The following is a 26,764-nucleotide window of genomic DNA, read 5'->3' as shown; positions in this document are numbered from 1 at the left end:
AATTGGCGCTGAATGCGTCGGCTGCAATCTCCACAAAAGCCGCCGCAGGTAAAGAAACCCCGGCGGCTTTGTGTGCCGGGTGATCCCGTGGCAAAAACCCAGGCCAAGGGGGAGACAACAAGAGACTGAAAACAGGAGCTAGGGTAATGAGGGAGATATATGCATGAAAAGAGTACTTGAGAAAGATCACATAGGGGAGGGAGAGGAAGCCAGCAAACAATACAAAAGCAAAAAAAAACAATACGTGGTTTAGTATAGGAGTGAAGGGGAAATTTTTCTGAGTAAATGCAGATGTTAATCAAAAGAGCCCGGGAGGCTGGAAACCCACATTGCACAAATTCAGACAAAAAATAATAATATTGTCAACAAATATGAATAAACATAATGCACATAATACAATTCTTATATGTATTAATCCAACATACACAGGTGTATCATGATCATACAGGACATGCATATATGGTATAGAAACAGACATTGGGAATATGGATATAAAGATTTACATTCCTATTACGGAAAAAAAAAAAAAAACTATTATAATATGATTAATTCATTTTTCCCTATGTCCTGTTGAAAAGCCTTTGAGGAATGGTTTAAACCAGATGCTCTCATTGAGGCCTGGTGGCTGAGTGGCTTTTAATTTATAAATCCAGCGGGATTCCAATTGGAGGAGAGTCTTATTCCAATCCCCTCCCCTTGGATTAGGGTATATACGGTCTAGGATTAAAAATTTAATCTTGGAAAATTTGCTGTTGTGGACTAAAGTCTTATGTTGGCCTATGGGTAGGTCTGGGTCACATGATTGCATACTTGCAATATGTCTGTAGGCTCTTCTCCAGAACTCAACTTTTGTTTTTCCAATGTAAAAACATTGGCACTCACAAAGCAGCAAATAAATTACCCCCAACATGTGGCAATTAGCAAAGTGCCTCGGATAGAAAATTTGGCCATTAGGTAAAATTAGGTTTTTCTGTACCAGCATGTATTTACAATAATGGCATTTTCCGCATATAAAAGTGCCTTTGTATTTACAGTGGCGGTTCTTGTCCTCTCCCCTGAATTCACTATTCACTAATCTGTCGCCAATAGAGGTGGCCCGTTTAAAGGTAAAGTGGGGTGTAGGAGTGACAAACCTACCCAGTGTCGGGTCACAGAGCAGCAGATGGCAGTATTTATCAATAATCTTTTTTATAATATTGTGTTGGTTGTTGTATTTCGTAATGATTCTAGTGATGTTGGTATCATTAGTGGGTTTAATTGAATGGAGTAGAGACTCTCTAGTGTGTATACAAGCTTGCTTAAATGAGCGCTTCAGGAAGGCATGAGAATAGCCCCTCAACAGTAGTCTGTCGCGGAGCTTATTCGCCTTCTCCCTAAAGACCAACTCATCAGAACAGTTGCAACGTATTCTCAAATACTGGCTGTAGGGAATAGCGTTCAAAAGGGGTTGCGGTTGGATGCTAGAAGCGTAAAGGATCGAGTTGCCCGCCTTAGGTTTTCTGTATACCGTATTTTCCGGCGTATAAGACGACCTTTTACACGTAAAAAAATTGGCCAAGAAGCAGGGGTCGTCTTATACGCCGGGTCAGCTCCTCGGATGCCGGCTGGGTGTTCGGTAGTACTGTATGTAGCTTCGGCTACATACAGTATATACCGCTGAGCCAATCCTGGTGAGCGATGTATTCAAATTAATACAAAGCCTGCTCGGATTGGAGTAACGACCTCTGCCAATCCGAGCAGGCTACTCTGTAGCCTGCTCTGATTGGCTTGGAGAGTCAGAGCGGCGCGGACTGATGATGTTACAGCCTCTGCCAATCCAAGCAGGCTTTGTATTCATTAATAGAATACATCGCTCGCCGTGATTGGCTCCAGCAAATGCAGGAAGAAGGAAGAAATATGAAGCCTCGGAAGCCTCGAAAGCCGGGTCGTCTTATACGGTAAGTACAGATTTAAAAGCATTTTTGTCCTGTAAGATTAGGGGGTCGTCTTATATGCCGGGTCGCCTTATACACCGGCAAATACGGTAATTTGCTCCCAATGAGACTATCTCTCCCCTATATACTTCAACATCCAAAAATGTGACATGTTGTGGGTCAAAAGACATAGTAAACTTCAAATTTAAATCATTTTTATTAATTCTAGACAACCAATGTTCCAATAGGTCAGGAGGTCCGTCCCAGATGATGAAGATGTCATCGATGTACCGGTAGCAACATAGAATGTGGTCCAAGTACATCGATAGGTCTTCATCATCTAGGACCCAGGTACAGGTTGGCTTATGATGAGGCACAACAAGTCCTCATCGCCACCCCCTGTACCTGGAGGTAGTGGGAGCCATTGAAGGTGAAAACATTGTGTTGCAGAATAAAATCCAACATAAAGACAATAAATTCACCGTACATGGAGTCCATGTGTTGTTCCCTTTGTAAAAGGTGTTTGATGGCCGCCAGGCCTTTAGTGTGGGGGATACAACTATACAAGGATTTTTTTTCTCTCTTCCTCTATCACTGCTTATATCTGCCTCTCCCTTTCTCTCAGGATCCTTTGCCACTGAAGCCTCAGTGTTTCCCCTGACTTTCACCCAGTGCCACTCCCGCTCCATCGGATAGGGGGAAGGGGATCTTTTGGTCCCCGCATTATTTTGGAGCAATCCTACCTTGATGTACATTCATCCAGACAAGTGAGCCCTGGATATTGGAAGGCCACATATGAGACTTGCTCGATCTCTGTGTTTTGAACTACTAACATGCTGCATGTGTTTCCCTCTGTAACTTGATATGCGAGTACGATTTTTTGATGTATCTTCATCTTCTGTTTGCCATCTCTATATCCTAACATCCTGGCATTTGTGTTCTTGATCAGAAATATGCTCTATGCCCCATACTCACGCCTGATGAAGGAAACCAGAATATCTCCGAAACACGTAGAGTATTGAGTACCTCTGTCCACTTTACTCTGTACGGGTGACACGTATATCCACTATATATCTCGCATTACGGACATTGCTGCATGTGTTTTAATTGCTCTGTGATATATATTTTTTTGTTGTCATTTTTATAAATTATAATAAAAACTTCTTACTTTGATTGTTGTACGTGTCCTTAAAGTCACCAATAGGGGGTTTGCTCCCTTTTTTTCCGATGTAGGCAGATTTAGGAGCGATCTCCTGGAAATCAGCAGCAACGATCCCTGATTACTACCTCCTTCACGGTGGTCACTGCTCCTTCAAATCTTCCAATCTGTGTAATCACCGTTTCCTTATGCTGTGAAGATGGTTCATGACATATTTCACACTCCAGCTGGTTCTGCCACGATCTTTGTTTCTCCTTTTCCGACCTCTCCTCTCCAGGCAGTCCGAGCTGCGGGCTCCAGGCACAGTACACACTGTTTGCCTTGATGTTATTAGGAGGAAGGCTGAACACAGGCATTGGCACTCCACTATATGAAAGCAGTAGGCTTTACACAGTTCCAGCACTCTGTCTCCAGTGTTAATTTAGTTGAATAAAACATTTTAGTTGAATAAATGAATACTATTTTAGTCAAATAAAATATGAATAAAACAACAGAGATGACTAAAATACGGCCAAAAACTAAAATGACATTTTAGTTAAAAGGCTAAGACTAAAGCTAAATTGAAATTTGACTTCAAAATTAACACTGGTCTCCTGTATTTATCCCAGGCTCACTATACACCCCCAGAATTATACGAATACATAGACGCTATTGATTTCCCTACTCTGCCATTGGAACAAAATATGTCCTTGGAAGCACCCATTTCTGTGAAGGAGATAACGCAAACTATTAAAACTTTTGCTAAACACAAAACCCCGGGCCCAGACGGATTTCCAATCGAATGGTATTTGGAATACCAAGAAGCCCTAGTCCCAAGGCTGCACAAACTTTTCTCTACTATTTTTAAACAGCACTGTCTGCCCTTATCTATGAAAGAAGCTCTAATTGTACTAATTCCCAAGCCCAATAAGGACCCTCTTCACTCTGAACCCTATAGGCCAATTTCCCTAATTAAGATTTGAAAATTCTATCAAAAATGTTAGCCTCCCGTATAAATTCTGTAATCACCATCATCTTAGTAAACCCAGATCAAACTGGGTTCATCCCGGGGAGATCTACATATAGTAACATCCGTAGATTATTCACAAATCTTCAGGCCCCAAATACACTAGCAGTCCCCAGAGCAATAGTGTCTCTTGATGCCCATAAAGCATTTGATTCAGTGGAATGGCCTTATCTCCTCTACATTATGGAAAAATTTGGATTTGGAGACAACCTTATTACCTGGATTAAAATATTATATGATCAACCAACAGCCCGCATTAGGATTAATGGTACAATATCTAGGTCCTTTAGAATTCGCAGAGGGACTAGGCAAGGGTATCCTCTATCATCTCTATTATTTACGTTGGCTGTGGAGCCCCTAGCCAGATTAATCAGAGCTTCACCTGACCTACAAGGGATGTGGATAGGCTCATTGGAGGAGCGTATATCACTGTATTCAGATGATATGCTGCTTTATCTATCGGATCCAAAACATACGATCCCCAAACTTCTCAACGTAATCACTGGTTCGGTCTTAAAATTAAATTGGACTAAATCCAATATATTCCCTGTAGACTCCGACTCACCCTCTGATCTTCCGCAAAACTGCCCAATACAGGTTGTCACAATGTTTAAATACCCGGGAGTTACCATTCAATTACCAATCCCTAAGTATATTCCAAACAACCTTCTACCCTGTATACACTCCCTTAAAACCAAATTGAATAGTTGGGTCAACCTACCATTGACACTGAGAGTTAATAGAGTTAATCTATTTAAAATGGTGTTTCTCCCTAAACTTTTGTATATTCTAGATATAAAGATTTTTCAGGAGATTGATTCCTTCCTATCCACATTCCTTTGGTTCCCTAAGAGTCCCAGATCAGCACTGACTACCCTACAATTACCCACGACCAAGAGAGGACTGGCCCTACCAAATTTGAGACTTTATTACTACGCCTCACAATTGGTCTATATCCACTGGTGGCTTTTCCCACAGCTGAACAACGCTGCTACCGCAGCAGAGGCGGCACTACTCTCCTCCTATGTAGCACTGACTAATATAATATTTAGGAAGACGGTTTGGGGGGAAAAAGGCACAGACATAATAAAGGTCTCCCTTAAAATATTTAAACAAACAGCGTCAGTCTCTACTCCCAGAAGATCAACCCTCCATATCGCCCAACCAGCCCATCTGGTATAACTCCACATTCCCACACTTCTATGACTTGCCTGAAGCCTGTATGTGGGCAATAAAAGGCTTAAAATACGTGCATCAACTGTATGAGGAAGGTATCTTTAAAACATTCCCCACGCTACGATGGGAGTTGTTGATACCTAAGACTTGGAGTTTCAGATATCTTCAGCTAAAACCTGCCGCCGGAACCCAACTGGGCCTTAGAAATGTCTCTTTTCCGAACTTCTCGCTAGAAGGGGCACTGATACGACCAGAACACACAAAATTGATTTCCACTTACTATAAATTAATAGGTCAGACTAGGTCTACTTGACTGCAAACTTTAAAGCACCACTGGACGACAGATATACCAGACTTTTCGGATGATAATTGGGAAGAACTTCTTAGTACATACTTTGTTACTGCTATTTCAGCCAGAGATAGAATGATACAGATACATATCTTCCACAGAATAGACTATACTCCACAACGACTCTTCCAGATGCGGAAAATACCTAGCCCACTGTGCCATAAGTGTGGCAGGAGTGTGGGGAACTTGCATCACATGCTTTGGAGCTGTGGGAAAAGACCATTTTGGTCCCAGGTGACTCACTTTATTGCAACTACCTTTAACCTACCCAATATTTGTAGTCCTAAATGGTGTCTGCTTTCAGTTTTTTCAAGAGGTGGAACTCAGTACTTATCACAAACAGTTCCTGCGCTTCCTGTTACACTATGCTAGGAAATCCATACTTCTACAGTGGACACAATCAGCAACAATCTCCCTAAATCAATGGAAAACTCTGATTAATCAAGCCATACCGATGTCCAAAATCACATACGAGACCAGTGGATGTGCAGGGAAATTTTTGAAAATATGGGGAGAATGGGTTGAGAAGGTAGACACATGTGAAGTCCCAGAATATTAAGGAAGGTTAAATCTAATGTGGCTCTACAGAAGGTCCCTTGCTGCTTATGGAGACGGGAACACAACTACTGGTAATAGAAACCAGACATCCGGGCTATACGTGCTTATTCCTCAGGGATTATACCATTTGATTTCTCAACAAATAGCAGGTACACCAAAAAAAGAATGTGTAAGGATGTTGATATGTTAATGGTACAGCATTTATTCTATTGAATTTTTATAAGCACAATGCTAATATGTAACATGTATGTTGAATGTCACCTGTATACGATTGTTATTAATAAAAGAAAGTTTAAAAAGCAAAACAAAAAAAAACACTGGTCTGTAGTGCATGTTCACACCTCAATACCATAAATAATAACATTAGATTTTTCACTGCAGCAGTATATAATGAGTTTGTAAATTGTAGAGAAATGTTAACTAATGCATTACAATTTAATTACCCCCTTTAGATTTTAGACGACTAAAATGAGGTTTAGTCGACTAAAATGTACTGGAGATTTAGTCGACTAAATACGACTAAAACTATAAAAACAATTGAAGAAGACTATTTGTAAAAGATATGTGGCGCTACCTCACCCGACTGTAAACTACGTGAAATTAATATCAAAAATGAAAAATATAACTATCTTAAATCAAAACATATATAGTATGATGCAGAATATCAATAGAGTTCAATAGTGATAAATGTGCAAAAGTTTTGACAAATTATTGTGCAAATCAATTGGAATAGTGCAACCAACTTCTAAAGTGCAAAAAATGTTTCAAAGTGCAATCCGTGCTGAATAATAATAAATTAATCCAATAATGTAACCATCAATGAAATATTATGTATTAAGTCCCACAATATTGTAATAAAATAATCTTCTTATAAAAAGTTCATTCCAATTCAATAAAGTGCAGAACTTAGTGCAATCTACCTTCACACAGTGCAAATCCACCAATCATCTGTTCAGTGCAATCCGGGGTGCGCCCCTTGTTTCCCCCAGCCTCTCACCTCTATTAGCGGCCACTATGGGCCAAATGGCGCTGTATGAGTGCTGTTGGTTACTCCCACATCGACTAGCCGCAAAATCAGTACGTCATATATTATGCCATATCATCGGTTTTCACAACCATACAGAATTTCATCATGTGGCGAGGGAAAGAAGAATATAGGGCTCCAATGTGTAGTATTAATAAAATAAAACTTTTAATGTTCCACACAAACACTTACATCAAAGTAGAATACAAAGTGCTGTACACAATGGATGCTTCCGGTCTCGGGCCGCGACCGGAAGTGACATTGACACCTGGCTCCTCCCCAATGTGTTGCATCACCGTTCACATTACTTTTTCAAAGGGTCAAGGAGTCAGGTGTCCGTAAGCCAGCTTAAATAGTCTATAGCGCTACCATAGCAACGGCTAATACTTCTGCAATAATTATACAATATTCAAATATATACATCATTCTTTTAAATGCTCAATAATACTTTTCTTTAGAGGAATACACTTATAAAAAAAAATATTCTACCGATACTAAAAAATATTTATGAATACAAACGTTTAATGGTTTAAAAATAAGGCTGTCTTGTAAAACATTCTCTTATGCCCCGTACACACGAGAGGACTTATGTCCGACAGACTTCCAAAGGAGTTCCGCCGGAGTTCCGACGGAGTTCTGACAGACTTTTCGGCCGAACGGACTTGGTCACACACGATCACACTAAACTCCGACGGATTCGAACGTGATGACGTACGACCCGACTCGAATAAGGAAGTTCATAGCCAGTAGCCAATAGCTGCCCTAGCGTCGGTTTTAGTCCGTCGGAGTAGCATACACACGAGCGGAGTTTTCGAAGGGGACCGGGTCCGGCGGAGTTCCTTCGGGAAAATTTGAAGCATGCTTCATTTCTAAAGTCCGTCAGACTTTGGCGAATCAAAAGTCCGTTGCAGCCCACACACGATCGGATAGTCTGACGGACTCGGTCCTTCGGACTTTGGATGTTGAAAAGTCCGCTCGTGTGTACGGGGCATAACCCTCCTGCTGGGAATGATGGACATGTTGAAGTGTTCAAAAAATGGGTTTTGAAAGATTTACAACAATTAAAAATAATCCTCGGATCCAGGAGATATAAGAATTGGAATCCAGGAAGGACATTGTTATAAAACAAGCAGATAAAGGTGGAGCAATAGTTATACAGTCAAAAGGGGATTATAATGATGAATTATATAGATAATTGAATGATGAGACCACGTATCAGAAGTTGCCAAGTAATCCAACCATACGATATAAAAAGGAATTACGGGAGCATATTGATTTTTTCTTACAACCTGTGGTAAAAGAAACAAAATCGTATCTGAGGGATACAAAACATCCCATCCAGCTGTTAAATTACATCACTTTAGAAGACGGACCAGTATACTTGGCAACTGCGGATGTTGCATCTTTATACACCATCATAAATCATGAAGAAGCCATCCATGCTACTAAATGGGCTCTAAGAAATTTGAGTGATCTAAAATGCAAAGAAAGGAGATATCTGATATCTGCTAGACCAGGGATATGCAATTAGCGGACCTCCAGCTGTTGCAGAACTACAAATCCCATGAGGTATAGCAAGACTCTGACAGCCATAAGCATGGCACCCAGAGGCAGAGGCATGATGGGACTTGTAGTTTTGCAACAGTTGGAGGTCCGCTAATCGCATATCCCTGTGCTAGACTATCTACGATTTCGTTTGGATTCCAATTATTTTTGGTTTAATAATACTTAGGGAAAGAGACCTTAAGGTTCATTTCTCATACTCACAATGGGAGAAAGCGAATATCTTCACTCATAAATGCTCACTGAGCTCTCGCATGCAAGAAACCTCCTATAAAATTTGCTCCCAATGGTACATCACTCCAGTGAAGAAAAAATGCTGGTTCTCTGGGGAGTCTGACTTATGTTGGAGATGTGGGGCAGAAATGGGTTCATTCTTACACTTATGGTGGGATTGTACTATGCTCCAACCTTTCTGGTCACAAGTGAAATACTGGATCAAACACATCACGGGATACAAAAAAGAATTAGATACTGCCTGGTGTCTTTTACATGTAAACAATTTATCATAAAAAGACTACAAAAACTCTCTCATTAGACATTTGCTAAACGCAGCGAAAAGCCAGATTCCCCTCCATTGGAACTCACGCAACATTCCATCTATCAGGGATTGGCTGACAAAAATAAGTTACATATATGAAATGGAAGAAACTATCGCAGTCAAAAGAGAAAACACTGCACAGTTCCACAGGAGGTGGAAACCTTGGCTCAACTTCATCACCTCAGATCCCTATAGTTCTAATCGCCCAATCTCCTCCAAGCACAGAAGGATAAAAACCCCTGGTACCCCTTATTATTATTGGTTTTATTATCGGTTTATTTCTGTCCACCCTTTCCACACAGAGGACCCTGAAACTAATCTGTATAAATATTTTCTGATTATATATGTATCTGGATTCCAAACTGTCCTAACTATCACATTTTGCCCATAGCTGTTATCATTTCATGCTATGGTAATACTCTCAAAATATCATATGTATCATTATGTTTCTCTCATACTTATGTCTAACTGAATAGCGATCACTCTTTAATTCACAGTGTTCTATACACATTCTGTAACCCACTATATTTTGTACTGTTCTTATTATTGTTTATTTCTTTCAATAAACTTTATTGTGAAAAAAAAAAATAATACTTATTTCAAATAGATATGTGGAATCGCTATGGGAGCTAAATACGCACGTAGTGCTGCCAATTTATATATGGCGGAATGGGAAGAGGAGTCCCTATACAGTAATATACTGCATCAATTAAAGCTATATAAACGGTATCTAGACGTTCTTATTATTTGGTCAGGCAGCAGAGAGAGCCTTATGGATTTCTGTTTTAATCTTAACACCAATGAGAGAAATATCAAACTCACATGGGAGATAAGTTCTGACAAAATTAATTTTTTAGACTAGGAATTGAGAAAGAAGAGAATAAATTGACTACATATACACATTTTAAAACAGTAGACAGGAACAGCTATCTGCCCCTGGATAGCTGTCATCATAATACATGGCTGGAAAATAATCTTATTAGACTAAGACTAACTGTGCCAGTAAACAGGTTTTCCTTCAGCAAGCTGAAATGGTTGGGGAGAGATTCATACAAAAAGGGTATCAAGCTGACTTTATTATGGAAAAGATAAACAATATAGCTGAAGAAAAATTGATAAAGGATACTACTAAAGATACAGAAGAGCCAAGTATGGTACCCATTATTATGGATTATAATATTCAGTATAAACAAATAGAAACAATTTATAAGAAACACTGCGATATCATCAAGACAGATCGTCATTTAAGTACCATTCTCCTAAAGAGACCGAAATTCGTGTATAGGAGGGCCCCGACCCTCAGGGATAATTTAGCAAAAAATGTATTGGATCCTCCAGCAAAAAAAATCCTTCTTCTTTGAGGGAAAGTGTCGACACACAAAGGAAAGTAAGAAAAAGAAATCCAGCTTTACATCAACAGTAACTTCAAAGAACTATATGATAGAAGACTTCATAACATAGCGCAGTGAAGGGGTGGTATACCTTTTAGAGTGCCCTTGCCACATACAATATGTTGGTAGAACGAAGAGGGAATTGTGGAAGAGGCTAAGGGAGCATGTTCAAAATATTAAAAACGGCTTTGACAAACGTAGTTTGTCGAGACACTATGTGAAATATCACAAAAAGGATCCGTCTTCACTACAAATTTGTGGTATTGAGAAGTATAAGCCCCATTAGAGGGGAGATAACAATATAATTAAAATCAGTCAAGCTGAATCTCAATGGATTTATGAATTACGCACTTTCAAGCATTTGGGACACAATGTAGAATTTGACCTTAATTGTTTTATATCTAATTATTAAAATAATGGCTCCCCAGGATTTTTATTATGGAATTTAATATATGATAAAAAAAATTTAGTGTTGGTATTTAATTTTTATTTTAGGTTTTAGTCAATATTTTATTTATTGCTAGATCTTCCATCAGAATTTTTTTGAAGAAAAAATAATGATCATACCTTTTATACAAAAGAATGACATAATAATATAAGATTTTTAGTACATTGGTTCTGCTATATTATTATATGCCCACTATATCTCCACAGTGAAAGGCTAAGAACTTGGTGGCACTATAGGTGATTAATAACAAAAAAGATGCAATAATAAACATGTCCACTAGATGTCCCCTTATAGGCGAGATCATTGTTTTACAAGACAGCCTCATTTTTAAACCATTAAACGTTGTTTGTATTTATAAATATTTTTATTATCATTAGAATAATTTTTTATATGTGTATTCCTCTAAAGAGAAGTATTATTGAGCATTTGAAAGGATGATGTATATATTTGAATATTTTATAATTATCGCGGAAGTATTAGCAGTTGCTATGGTAGCGCTATAGACTATTTAAACTGGCTTAGATGCCTGACTCCTTGACCCTTTGAAAAAGACATGTGAACGGTGACACAACGCATCAGGGAGGAGCCAGGTGTCGAAGTCACTTCCGGTCGCGGCCGAGACTGGAAGCATCCATTGTGTACAGCACTTTGTATTCTACTTTGATCTAAGTGTTTGTGTGGAACATTAAACGTTTTATTTTATTAATACTACACATTGGAGCCGTATATTCTTCTTTCCCTCACCACATGATGAAGTTCTGTATGGCTGTGAAAACCGATGATCTGGCATATTATATGACGTACTGATATTGTGGCAAGCCAATGTGGGAGTAACCAACAGCAGTCATACACCACCATTTGGCCTATAGTGGCCGCTAATAGAGGTAAGACGCTGGGGGAAACAAGGGGCGCATCCCGGATTGCACTGAACCCAGACGATTGGTAGATTTGCACTGTGTGAAGGTGAATTGCACTAATTTCTGCACTTTATTGAATTGAAATGAACTTTTTATAACGAGATTATTTTATTACAATATTATGGGACTTATTACATAATATTTCATTGATGGTTACATTATTGGATTAATTTATTATTATTATACATTTTTTGCACTTTAGAAGTTGGTTGCACTATTTCAATTGATTTGAACAATAATTTGTCAAAACTTTTGCACATTTATCACTATTGCACTTTGATATTTTGCATCATGTTATATATGTTTTGATTTAAGATAGTTATATTTTTTATTTTTGATATATTAATTTCATGTCGTTTACAGTCAGGTGAGGCAGCACCACATATCTTTTACAAATATTTTCGTTACGGTGCTGAGATCACTTTTTCATGCTGGCAGCTTCCCGGTGATTTTAGGTAGTAGTTATTAGGTTGTGCGCAATAGTATCTTATTTAAATTTAAGAAGTCTAAAATGGGACTAAAACTAAAATGCCATTTTAGTCCTCAGACAAAATTAACACTGCGTGCCTCAGGCTCCGTTCACACAGGGGGCGACGCGAGGCGACACGACTTGCCGTGCCGAGACCTGACAAGTCGCCCCCGTTCTGTACTACGGAACCGTTCTAAGAGGAGCGACTCGAGTCGCTCCGACTTAGAAAAAAGGTTCCTGTACTACTTTTGGGCGACCTCGGGGCGACTTGCATTGACTTCTATACAGAAGTAATTTGCAAGTCGCCGCTGAGGTCGCGGCGAGGCAAGTCGTGTCGCCTCGCATCGCCCCCTGTATGAACCGAGCCTCACTCTCACAGGCTTCAGATTCAGGCTTGTCACACTCACAAATTCGGCTCCTCAGCACTCTGACTCTCATTGCTCTCACAGCTGCTCACACACTCATTGGAGTAGCCACACCAGCCTATGCGTCCCTGAAAGCCGCAACCTTCCACATGGGAGGAGCCTGTGCTACTTATCACAGTCACTTATAATCCACTCCCAGTGCTGACTAGGAAGAGAAAATCTGTAACACGAATAGCACTTTCTAAAGGATATATGCAGCTGAAGACAGCAAATATGCATGTAAAACTTATGTAGAGAGATTTGTTTCATCTCTGTGCATCATCTGAGGCTATTCACTTCACTGGGTATATGTGAGGGTTTACGCTTTAACTAGTTTCAGGCCTGGCTGGCTTCAGTTCTGTGCTGCCGTCTACTTTGCATTCTGGTTTGACTGGCAGGGTTGAGTTCTGGCTAGTGTAAGTAATATGTAGCACAACGTCCAAGCAGTATACAAAAGGGTCAGCAAAGTGAAGGGCAGAGGTCAGAAGGGCAAAGAACAGTAGAGCAGTGAATTCACCCATATGCAGAGCAGGGAAGGAGTGGGGACACATTCTACTGGCACGCTAATCGCCGCCAGTCCCCTCCCCCCCGGGGAATGCCTTCACTGCCCATGACTGGCAGCTTTGACGGCTTCTCTGCAGGATAGCTCAGGTGGTTTCAACAGAATGGCCCCCTCGCCCTAGAGGAACCATGATGGATCCAAAGCCATGGTTTCAAATTTTTAGGGAATCAATGACTGGAATAGTACCACTGGATTGGCATAGGACCAATGTGGTGTCTATATTTAAAAAGGGATCAAAGTCTTTACCAAGTAACTATAGATCTGTTTAACTTCTATAGTTGGGAAGATACTGGAGTGTTTTTATTAAAGACCGCATAGATGAGTTCTTGCTGGAAAAAAATATTTTAAGTAACAGACAGCATGGATTCATTAAGGACCGAAGTTGTCAAATAAAACATATTTCTTTTTATGCAGAGGTAAGTAAAACCTTGGACAGAGGGATGGCTGCGGACGCAGTATACTTGGATTTTGCAAAAGTGTTCGACACAGTTCCCCACACGCGACTATTGTGTAAGGTAAAGTCTACAGGATTGGAAAGACCAGTTTGTAAATTGATATTAAACTGGCTAAATTACAGAATCCAGAGTAGTGGTTAATGATTCTCACTCTGAATGATCTAAGGTCATCAGTGGTGTACCCCAAGGTTCAGTATTGGGACCCTGATATAGGGTCTGGGATTAAAAGTACCATTTCAGTGATTTCAGATGACACCAAGCTATGCAGTGGAATAACATCCTTACAGAATGTATCCAACTTACAAGCCGACCCAAAGTATGGTTTAATTGAGCGACTATGTGGCATACATCGGTAGAATGGCACAGCTGGGCACAATCACGTACTTGTACGTGATTCTTTAAGTGCCCAGCCGTGGGGGCGGGAGCGTGGTCACGGGACCAGTGGACGCAATCGCCGCTGGTGTCCCGTGATCGGGTCACAGAGCTGAAGAATGAGGAGAGGCCTGTGTAAACAAGCCCTTTTCCCGTGCTTCCTACTGTGGCTGTCACCAATCATCTGTTACCTTCTATGGGGAAGGACGATCAGTGACGTCACAAGCCAGGCCACACCCCCCTACAATAAAAAATAAATAAAAATCATACATAACCCCTACACTGCCCCCTAGTGGTTAACTCCTTCACTGCCAGTGTCATTTACACAGGAATCAGTGCATTTAAATAGCACTGATTGCTGTATAAATGACAATGGTCCCAACAATGTGTCAAAATGTCTGACGTGTCTGCCATAATGCCACAGTCACAATAAAAATCGCTGATCGCCGCCATTACTAGTAAAAAAAAGAATTCATAAAAAATGCTATCCCCTATTTTGTAAACGCTATAACTTTTGTGCAAACCAATCGATAATTGCTAATTGTGACTTTTTTGACCAAAAATATGTATAAGAATGCGTATCGGGGTAAACTGAGGAAAAAAATGTTTTTTTTAATATATTTTTGGGGGGATATTTATTATAGCAAAAAGTAAAAAAATATAGAATTTTTTTCAAAATTCGCTCTATTTTTGTTTATAGCGCAAAAAATAAAAACCGCAGCGGTGATCAAATACCACCAAAAGAAAGCTCTATTTGTGGGAAAAAAAGGACGCCAAATTTGTTTGGGACCCAAGTCGCATGACCGTGCAATTGTCAGTTAAAGTGACGCAGTGCAGAAAGGGGCTGGTTCTTTGGCTGCAAATTGGTCCGGGGTTTAAGTGGTTAAAGTGGAACTTAAGTCATTTTTTCCATCTATTAAATCTTCTGCCCTTGTTTTAACTTTGATAGTAAAACTTTTTTTTTGTCTGGAAAAAAGCCTAGGCTTATGACATCATCTCTCTCACTCTTGTGAGCATTTGCCAGGAAAGGAGTTACAAGAGGGCAATTGAGAGCTACAGAGCTGGAGGTGTGCCTGTGTGTCTGTGTAAGTCCAGGCAGTGAACAGCCAGCATCTTCAGATGCTCACAGTTAAAATGATTGCAGCCAGACTCAGTGCAGGGAGATTTCTGAAGCATATTCGACAAGTACAGAATCACAGTATATATACACATTAATATGCAAAGTGGTTGGAGGGAAGCTTTAGAATGGCAAAGATGTTTTTATTACAGATTAAGTGAGCAGACTGCAGTTCTTCTTTAAAGTGACTGTAAAAGATTTTTTTTTTTTTAAATAAACATGTCATACTTACCTCCACTGTGCAGCTCATTTTGTAGAGTGGCCCAAACATCCTCTTCTGGGGTCCCCTGGTGGCTCTTGCAGCTCCTCCCAGCATCAGATAAACTCCTCGGAGAAGGGCTCTCCCAAGGGGGTTACCTTGCGGGCGCACTCGAGTCCAGCATTTATGTCCATAGACACAAATGCTGGACTTGGTGCCACCCCCAGCACTTACATCATTGGATTTGATTGACAGCAGTGGGAGTCAATGCATGCGCTGCTATAAATCTATCCAGCCAAGAGCTGGAACCCCGTGGAGAGAGAGACAGCCCGTCCCCGCCAAAGAAGGGGCTCAGGTAAGTAAAACGGGAGGGGGGGGGCTGGGGGGCCGGTGACTGCCAGGTGTTTTTTCACCTTAAGGCATAGGATGCATTAAGGTGAAAAAACACGAGGGTTTACAAAGCCTTTAATAATAGCATGCAATGCCAAGCTGCAGTTTCCAAAGTGAGCGAAATCCTTTGGATTGAGAGGTATGGAGTCCAGTGAGCGAGAGGGAGAGAGAGAAAGAGAGAGAGATCATTTTGCTCCTGTACAAATCAATAGTAAGACCTCATCTGGAATATGCAGTTCAGTTTTGGGCACCAGTTCTCAAAAAGGATACCAGGGAACTGGAGAAAGTGCAGAGAAGGGCAACCAAACTGATAAGAGGCATGGAAGGAGCTCAGATATGAGGATAGATTAGAGGAACTGAATTTATTCTCTCTTGAGAAGTGGAGATTGGGGGGGGGGGGGGGGGGATATGATAAACATGTACAAATACATATGGGACCATGTAAGGAACTTGAGGTTGAGTTATTCACTTCATCAAAGAGGACAAGGGGGCATTCTTTAAATCTAGAGGAAAAGAGAATTTATCTCCAAATACGGAAAGGTATCTTCACTGTAAGAGCTGTGGAAATGTGGAATAGGACTCCCTCTAGAGGTGGTTCTGGCCAGCTCAGAAAATTGCTTTAAAAAAAGGCCTGGATTCTTTCCTAACTGTACATAATATAACTGGATACTAACATTTATAGTTAAAGTTAATCCAAGGAATATCCGATTGCCTCTAGGGTAGTGGTCATCAACCCTGTCCTCAGGGCCCACTAACAGGGCAGGATTTATGTAATACCTTGGGGAGATGCAGAATAGAATACTGCAATCACTGAGCAGCAAATGATATCACCTGTGATGTATTTCAGTTATCTTGCAAACCTGACCTGTTAGTGGGCCCTGAGGACAGGGTTGATGACCACTGCTCCAGGGGGATCAGGAAGGATTTTTTTCCCATGTTGTAGCAAATTGGATTATCCTTTGCTAGGGTTGTTTTGCCTTCCTCTGGATCAACTGTGGGTACAGGATTGTGTTCATGGGATTGTATGTTTTTTTTTTTTAACTAGTTGGACTTGTGTCTTTTTTTCAACTTCACAAACTATGTAACTAGGATTCAAAATGAATGGGCATCTCTATATTAGATTCCACTGGGGAAAGTGGTGAGGGATGCTTTAAACCACTGAAATCAGAGGAAGCAACCAGTTGCACAAACTATGTAATAAAAATCCTTGCATAAGAGCAAAAAAAAACCTCTGTAGAGAAGCAGGAGGAGGAATGAGCACCAGAGGGAAGAAAGAAGGTAATAAAAAGTAATTATTGCAGCCAGTTTCAACATTAGGCCCCTTTCACACGGACGATCTGTTCAGGTCCGCCTGTCAGTTTTTCAGGCGGATCTGAACGGATGCTCCATAGAGGTCTATGGAGCGTCGGATGTTAGCGGTGACAAGTCCGCTGACATCTGACCCGCTCCAATCCGAAAAAGTGTGACAGAGGAAAAAGTTATTTTTCCATCCATCATCGGATCGGATGACGACGGACACTGCGGTCCGTCGTCACCCGATCTCCCATAAGGGAGAGCGGCGCTGTGACAGGTCCGTCCCTGCGCAGTGTGTAGAGAGGGACCTGTCATCTTCCTGCTCAGCGGAGATCGCTCCGGGCGATCCCCGCTGAGCAAGCGGATATCCACGGGGCGGATCAGTACTGATACGCCCCATGTGAAAGGACCCGAAATCTTGAAAAATGTGCTTTGCTTAGGGTCCTTAGTTGGTGGGTCATCTGCAGTTGGGTCATTCCCCAGGAATACCGACGGAACACCTGAAGAGGTATGGCTGCGTGACCACTGACACTGCAGGTGAAGCGCAATATCCACAAATGCATTTACTGTCACTCGTTGTGTCTGAGTGCAGACTGTCAGCAGGGACTAATCTGGAAACTGCTAGTAAACCATGACGCAATCTAGGGAAGCAATTGTCAACACTGAGAAGTCCCTCCATACTAAAGGAGAGTTGGGATTGTACCAGGCAGGTTCTTTCAGGGGCCAGCACAGAGGCGGATGGAGATAAAGAGGGGCAGGCTCCAAAGCAGAGTAGATGGGTGACAGGAAGGACAGGGGAGAAAGAGTCAGGGAGGCTGGTCCCAGGCTGGAAAATCCCAATAAGTATGCCCCATTGAGTGATATGGGTGAAACCAGTCAGGGACCAGCATTGCTGGAGCTGAGTGACTCCCCCTAGCTGTCAGGGGAAGAACTCCTCTAGTGAGGGTGGGTTTAAAGCCAAGGGAAAGGAAAGCCAGATTCTGGTGGTAGGGGACTCAAGTCTTAGAAGGACAGAGAGCGCAATCTTTCTCAAAGACCTGAAGTGCCAAACTGTATGTTGTCTACCGGGCACTCGGGTTCGGCACATCACGGATCTGGTGGACAGATTACTGGGAGGAACTTGGGAAGACCCAGCAGTTATGGCGCACATTGGCACCACTGAAAAAGTCAGAGGAACATGGAGTGTCCTAAAAAAACGATTATTGGAACTTAGGAGCTAAATTGGGTAAAAAAACCTCCAAGGTAGCATTCTCAGAAATACTACCAGTACCTTGAGCGACACCAGAAAGGAAAAGGGAGATTAGGGAAGTAAACAAGTGGCTGAGGAGCTGGTGTAGAAAGGAGGGATTTGGGTTCCTGGAGAACTTCTCAGTCGGTTACCAGCTCTATAAAAGGGACGGACTGCACCTAAACAGGGAAGGTGCAGATCTGCTGGGATTAAAGTTGGACAAAAAGATAGACGGGGCTTTTAAACTAGGCGACAGGGGGGCAGGGGAGGGTCCCGGGGTAGAGAAAGTCAGCGCGGAACATATTCCAGAGGGTAGTATTGGGGGCATTAGTGGTAGGTTGACTAAAGCACCTAAACCCAAGGTAAGTATAATACCAAGTCCTATTTACAACCCCAGAGCACCCAACAAGTAGATAGTATACGACCGGTCTAAACTACGTGGCATGTTCACCAATACCAGGAGTCTGGTGGACAAGATGGGAGAACTAGAGCTACTGCTATACGAGGAGGATTTCGATTTTGTAGGAATTACAGAGACAGAGCCCTTCCTTCTCTGAGCTGGCCGCTCAGCTGTCGGCTAATTGCCAACTCCCATCTCTCTCTACAGCTATCCAGCTGTTGTTGATTCTACTCGTCAGTCCTGCCTACTTAAAGCCGTCCAGCTCACTTGATCTCTGCGTTCGCCTTGGTCACATCACAAGAAACCATCTCCTGTGTTCCTTTTTAAAGACTGGCTTTGCTGACATCCCTTCTGTCTCCTTATCCTGCTTGCTGTCCTCTACTTGGTTCCCTGACTTCTGGCCTGGTTGATTACCCGATCTGGTTACTGAACTCTGGCTTGGCTGACTTCTCTATTTACCTTTTTATTGTTATTAACAAGTGTGATTTTACTGTACTTCTGTCTCAGTCTGGTTCATGGTTTCTGACAGTTCGACAGCTCTGATGATTGGCTGGCAACCATTCAAGGGTATTCCCTATATCGCAGGGATAGAGAGGCTAAAAAAGGGGGGAGGGGTATGCCTGTATATCAAAAATAATGTACAAGTGAATGTGAGAGAAGAGATTATTAAGGGAGCAAGGGAGGAGGTAGAATCCTTACGGGTAGAGCTACAAAGGTAGGAAACTAAGGGCAGAGTAATACTGGGAGTATGCTATAGGTCCCCTAACCAGAAGGAGGAGGCGGAGGCGGGCCTCCTATCATAATTTGGATTAGCAGCAAGAATGGGAAGCATCATTACAATGGGGGATTTTAATTATCCAGACACAGACTGGGTGGAAGGAACCGCACATTCATCTAAGGCCTGCCAGTTCCTAAAGGGCTTGCAGGACAACGTCATGGGTCAGATGGTAAATGCACCAACTAGAAACAAAGCATTACTAGACCAAAAATACAGACCTGATCACGGATGTGGAAATACAGAGCAATTTAGGAAACAGCGATCACAGGTCAATTAGTCTTATTATAAATCACACAAATAGGAAACATAAGGGGAATACAAAGACACTGAATTTCAAAAGGGTCAACGTCCCTAAACTACAATCCTTGCTAGAAGATAATAATTGGGATAAAATCTTAGGAACAAAGAACACGAAGGAAAAACGGGTATGCATTAAGAGCATATTAAATAAATGTATTAGCCAGTGCATCTCAATGGGAAATACATTTATCAGAGCTAATGAAAGTCCTGGGTGGCTTGACTCCAATGTAATGATGCATATAAAAGCAAAGGAGAAGGCCTTCAAAAATAATAAGGCTGAGGGATCATAAGCATTCCAACTTTACAAAGAATGCAACAAGAAATTTAAGGGTGCGATCAGGGCGCCTAATATAGAACACAAAAGGCACATAGCGGAGGAGAGTAAAAAAAATCCAAAGAAATTCTTTAAGTACATAAATAGTAAGAAAGGGAGGTCAGATCATATTGGTCTCGATGATATTGAATTTATTCTTCTCCTCAGTCTTCGCGAGGGAATCGGGGGGGCTTCAGTAACCAAAACTGCAATCTTTATCCTCATGGCAGGTCACAGAAAGCGCTCTCATGGCTAACAGAGGACAGAATTAGAAGTAGACTTGAAAAACTTAACATTAAGTCACCAGGACCAGATGGCTTGCACCCGAGGGTCCTTAAGGAACTCAATCAAGTAATTGCCAGATCATTGTTCCTAATTTTTACGAACAGTCTACTGACTGGAATGGTACCATCTGACTGGAGAAAAGCTAATTTAGCACCAATATTTAAAAAAGGGATATAAGTCATATAAAAAAAAAAACCTAAGGATGGTGAAGGTATTAAATGCATTCTTCTCCTCAGTCTTCACAAGGGAATCGGGGGGAAATGGGGGCTACAGTAACCAAAACTGCAGTGTTTATCCTCATGACACATCTCGGGAAGCACCCTCATGGCTAACAGAGGGTAGAATTAGACTTTGAAAACATAACATTTAATAAGTCACCGGGACCAGATGGCTTGCACTCGAGGGTCCTTAGGGAATTAATTACTAGACGATTGTTCCTAATTCTTACTGACTGGAATGGTACCAGCTGATTGGAGAAAAGTCAATGTAGCACCAATATTTTAAAAAGGGCCAAAATACATCCCTGGGAATTACAAACCAGTTATCCTAACACAGGGCTCGACAAATCCCAGGTGCCAGGTCGCCGTTGCAACTAGAAATTGTGCCCTGGCGCCTGGGTTTTTGTCACTGACAGGTGCCTCTGTTGCTCTGTGTCTGGTAGTCGGGATGGAGCAGGAAGAGAGCAGCTCAGCAGCTACTGACATCCTCCTCCCTTCTCCACACACTGTTGGCAGAGCAGCGCCGCAGTGTGTGTAGAGAGGAGCTGTCAAAATTGAGGCTGAATGTCGGGGTCATCGGGACCCAGCTTTCCAACACCAGCCAATGAGATGAGATCTGGGCGGGCCGATACGTGTATGTGGCCCCTCCCCTTTCTTAAGCTGCCCAATCATTGGCTGGATAGCTGCCGGTCCCACCCACCTCTGACATCACGCTGAATGTGTCAGCTCCTCTCTCTCCATACAGTTTCACACAGTGCAGCACTGCAGGGAGCATTCAGTTTCACAGTTACACTATCGGCTGTGAAACCTGCCAGTGACATCCAGTGCCACCTGCCAGTGCCAGTTAGTGCCACATGCCAATGCCATCTGCCAGTGCCAACCAGTGCAATCAAGTGCCACTTGCCAATCAGTGCCAGTTAGTGCCACCTGCCAGTGCCAACCAGTGCCACCTGCCAGTGCCAACCAGTGCAATCCAGTGCCACTTGCCAATCAGTGCCACGTGCCAACCATTGCCACCTGCCAGTGCAATCCAGTGCCACCTGCTAATGCCAGTTAGTGCTACCTGCCAGTGCCATCTGCCAGGGCAATCCAGTGCCACCTGCCAATGCCATCTGTCAGTGCCACCTGCCAGTGCCAACCATTGCCAACTACCAGTGCAATCCAGTGCCACCTGCCAATGCCAGTTAGTGCCACCTGCCAGTGCAATCCAGTGCTACCTGCCAGTGCATTCCAGTGCCACCTTCCAATGCCATCTGTTAGTGCCACCTGCCATCCAGTGCTACCTGCCAGTGACAGTTATTGCCACCTGCCAATGCCAGTTAGTGCCACATGCCAATGCCACCTGCCAGAGCCAAGCAGTGCTACCTGCCAGTTAGTGCCACCTGCCAGTGCCAGTTAGTGCCACGTGCAAGTGCCAATCAGTGCCACCTGCCAGTGCCAGTTAGTGTCACCTGCCAATGCCATCTGCCAGTGCCAACCAGTGCCACCTGCCAGTGCAATCCAGTGGCACTTGCCAATCTGTGCCACCCATTGCCACCTGCCAGTGCAATCCAGTGCCACCTGCCAATGCCAGTTAGTGCCATCTGCCAGTGCCACCTGCCAGTGCCAAGCAGTGCTACCTGCCAGTGCCAGTTAGTGCCATCTGCCAGTGCCAACCAGTGCCACCTGCCAGTGCCAACCAGTGCCACCTGCCAATCTGTGCCACCCATTACCACCTGCCAGTGCATTCCAGTGCCACCTGCCAATGCCAGTTAGTGCTACCTGCCAGTGTCAATTAGTGCTACCAGCCAGTGCCAATCAGTGCCATCCAGTGCCACCTGCCAGTGCAAACCAGTGCCACCTGCCAATGCCAGTTAGTGCTATCTGCCAATGCCATCTGTCAGTGTCACGTGCCATCCAGTGCCACCTTCCAGTGCCACCTGCCAATGCCAGTTATTGCCACCTACCAGTTAGTGCCACCTGCCAGTGCCAAGCAGTGCCATCCAGTGCCACCTGCCAATGCAAATCCAGTGCCACCGGCCAATGGCAGTTAATGCCACTTGCCAGTTAGTGCCATCCAGTGCCACCTGCCAGTGCAATCCAGTGCCACCTACCAGTGCCAGTTAGTGCCATCTGCCAGTGCCAACCAGTGCAATCCAGTGCCACTTGCCAATCTGTGCCACCCATTGCCACCTGCCAGTGCATTCCAGTGCCACCTGCCAATGCCAGTTAGTGCCACCTGTCAGTTAGTGCTACCTGCCAGTGTCAATCAGTGCCACCTGTCAGTGTCACGTGCCATCCAGTGTCACCTTCCAGTGCCACCTGCCAATGCGAGTTATTGCCACCTGCCAATGCCAGTTATTGCCACCTACCAGTTAGTGCCACCTGTCAGTGCCATCTGCCAGGTCAAATCCAGTGCCACCGGCCAATGGCAGTTAATACCACTTGGCAGTTAGTGCCACTTGCCAGTTAGTGCCATCCAGTGCCACCTGCCAGTGCAATCCAGTGCCACCTGCCAGTGCCAGTTAGTGCCATCTGCCAGTGCCAACCAGTCCAATCCAGTGCCACTTGCCAATCTGTGCCACATGCCAGTGCATTCCAGTGCCACCTGCCAATGTCAGTTAGTGCCACCTGCCAGTTAGTGCTACCTGCCAGTGCCAATCAGTGCTACCTGCCAGTGCCAATCAGTGCCACCTGCCAATGCCAGTAAGTGCCACCTGCCAATGCCATCTGTCAGTGTCACGTGCCACCTTCCAGTGCCACCTGCCAATGCCAGTTATTGCCACCTACCAGTTAGTGCCACCTGCCAGTGCCACCTGCCAGTGAAAATCCAGTGCCACCGGCCAATGCCAGTTAATGTCACTTGCCAGTTAGTGCCACTTGCCAGTTAGTGCCATCCAGTGCCACCTGCCAGTGCAATCCAGTGCCACCTGCCAGTGCAATCCAGTGCCACCTGCCAATGCCAGTGCAATCCAGTGCCACTTGCCAATCTGTGCCACCTGCCAATGCCAGTTAGTGCCACCTGCCAGTGCAACCTGCCAGTGCCAAGCAGTGCCACCTGCCAGTGCCAAGCAGTGCCACCTGCCAGTTAGTGCAGTCCAGTGCCAATGCCAGTTAGTGCCACCTGCCAATGCTGCCCATCAGTGCCACCTGCCAGTTCCCATTAGTGGCACCTCAGTGCTGCCTATTGGTGCCCATCGGTGCCACCTGTCAGTGCCCATCAGTTCCAACCTCAATGCCACCCCATCAGTGTCCATTAGTGTAGCCTATCAAAGCACATCAGTGAAGGAGAAAAAAAAACTTTTTTGCTAAATCTTATAACAAAACAAGTTTTTTTTTTTTTTTTAAATATTGTCTCTCTCTTGGCATCAGGTATGAGCAATTCTTATTGTCCAATGCCCCAGACATGCAGTTCTGGGCGATGGGCAGATGATTTAAATAACTGGCTCCTAACTTTTTCAGCTGGCTCCTAGATTCTAAGCAAATTTGTCAAGCCCTGGCCTAACATCAATTGTATGCAAGCTCTTTGAAGGGATGAGAAGGGACTATATACAAGATTTTAGCAATGACAACACTATCATTAGCAGTAATCAGCATGGATTCATGAAGATTCGTTCTTGCCAAACTAATCTATTAACCTTCTATGAGGAGGTGAGCTGCCATCTAGATAAAGGAAGACCTGTACGTATGCAGATGTCTGGTGTATCTGGATTTTGCAAAAGCATTTGATACAGTTCCCCATAAATGTTTTCTGTAAAAAGTAAGGTCCGTTGGCATGGACCATAGGGTGAGTACATGGATTGAAAACTGGCTACAGGGGTGAGTTCAGAGGATAGTGATAAATGAGGAGTACTCAGAATGGTCTGGGGTGGAAAGTGGGGTCCCCAGGGTTCTCTCCTGGGACAATTCCTATTTAATTTATTCAAAAACGACCTGGGGGATGGACAGCTCAATCTCTATTTGCGGACGATACTAACCTAAGCAGGGCAATAACTCGCAGGATGTGGAAACTTTGCAAGACGATCTGAACAAATTAAAGGGGTGGGCAACTACATGGCAAATGAGGTTTACTATAGGAAAATGTAAAATAATGCATTTGGGTGGAAAAAATATTAATGCAATCTACTCACTAGGGGGAGAACCTCTGGGGGAATCTAGGAAGCAAAAGGACCTGGGGGTCCTAGTAGATGACAGGCTCAGCGATGGCATGCAATGCCAAGCTGCTGCAAGCAAAGCAGAGTATCGGCATGCATTAAAAAGTATGTTAATTGGCTTTTGTCCAAAAAAAAAAAAGAAAAGAAAATTGGCCCTAGTATATGGATGTGAGTTGGGGACCTTGGATTGTGGGCTCCTTGAGGGTAGGGACCGGTGTGAGTGTGTACTGGATGGACTAGTATCTTTATTCAACCTTACTAACTATGTAAAAAGATAATTCTCCCACTCTACTCTGGTTTGGTCACATCTCGAGTATGCTTGTCCAGTTCTGGGCACCAGTCCTCAGGAAGGATGTGCTGGAACTGGAGAGAGTCCAAAGGAGGGCAACAAAATGAATAAAGGGACTGGAGGACCTTCGTTATGAGGAAAGGTTAAGAGCACTGAACTTATTCTCTCTGGAGAAGAGACGCGTGAAAGCGGATATGAATTCAATGTACAAAAACTGTACTGTGACCCCACAATAGGGATAGCGCTTTTTCGCGAAAGGGAATTTAATAAGACACGCACCCATTCACTAAAATTAGAAGAAAAGCGGTTTAACCTTAAACTGCATAGAGGGTTCTTTGCTGTAAGAGCGGTTTAGGATGTGGAATTCTCTTCGACAGGCAGTGGTTTCAGCGGGGAGCATTGATAATTTAAAAAAATGATTAACCACAACATAAAGGGATATACAATGTAAAGACAATAAATAGTCAATCAGATCTTGATAGAAGCATTAGTCAAAAGAGAGAAAAAATTCTATTGAAAAAAAATTCCTCAGTAAGGGGAAAGGGTATCCATCACCTAAGTACTAGCAAAAAAATACTGGAGCCTTGGAGTAGCCGGGGTTATATGAGCACACTAGGGAGCAGACCCCGCAAAGCTTTGGTCACTGTTCATCATCTGTAGATAGTGGATAGTGTAGATCCATGGTCCTGTAGTGCATGATAAAGCTAATTTGATTCTGAAAATGCAATAACAGAAAACAACTAATCCTTTATGGCAACCATTATTCATGTCCCAGAAAGTATTAAAACTTTACATAAACGTGTCCTAAAATACATTTCTTTTTAAAATAGTAGGTTCATAATTACTTACGGTTTCATATTAAATAGGTCCCTGTAGCCTGCTGCATTAAGGTCTTTAATTTTATGTTTTTCAGCTATAAGTTTTTCTTTAGTCCATGTCATTTGAACTCTTTCTGGTGTAGCAGCACTTGATTTGTCCACCACTGCTGAATGGGATGCTGTATTTCTGTCATGGATAAGCTGAGCCTAAACAAAGGTATATAGAGAATACATAAACATGTAGAAACAAATGAGCATTCCTGAAAGCTCCAAAAAATCTTCAACATTGCACATGGCTTGATAGCCCAACTACATGAGAAAAGATAAAAGCCTTAATCCCAAATAAATAAAATAAAGTCTGTGTGCTCGGTAGCTTACTAACTAACCCTTATAAACACTATGCAGTTTTACTTGTCCTCACAGTTATTAAAGTTTTATAACAATTCTCTGGACACACTTTTTTGAGCCATGGGAAATTTTATGATGCGATACACAAAATTGACTAGGATTCCTCTTTGGGCTTGTTCATACACCTGTTAACTATGAAGAACAAAGCAGCACTCATTAACGCACCTATAGTGTTATGATGGGTTTTTGACATGTTTTTGTGTTTTTGAAGAGCATCAATAAAGCTTTTCAAACATTTATGAAAGTGTTGTTTTTCTAGGGGGAAGTGTTTAAATAGAGACGTGAGGTAGA

At 42.8% G+C, this 26,764-nt stretch overlaps 1 protein-coding gene across 2 annotated transcripts in view; it reads right to left on the bottom strand.

The window, feature by feature from the left end:
- The window catches only part of SLC12A7 (solute carrier family 12 member 7), a 684,227-nt gene that overhangs the window by 78,326 nt on the left and 579,137 nt on the right, over positions 1-26,764 (bottom strand). For both annotated transcript variants that reach the window (XM_077491822.1, XM_077491823.1), the window contains exon 22: positions 26,097-26,272. In XM_077491822.1, the coding sequence (XP_077347948.1) occupies positions 26,097-26,272 (176 nt within the window). The remainder of the gene's footprint in view (positions 1-26,096; positions 26,273-26,764) is intronic.

This window comes from Lithobates pipiens, unplaced genomic scaffold (genome assembly GCF_037356315.1).
Source record: "Lithobates pipiens isolate NorthernLeopardFrog02 unplaced genomic scaffold, aLitPip1_a1.2 Scaffold_19, whole genome shotgun sequence".
Taxonomy (NCBI): Eukaryota; Metazoa; Chordata; class Amphibia; order Anura; family Ranidae; genus Lithobates; species Lithobates pipiens.
This window is presented reverse-complemented; position numbering and strand designations above follow the sequence as displayed.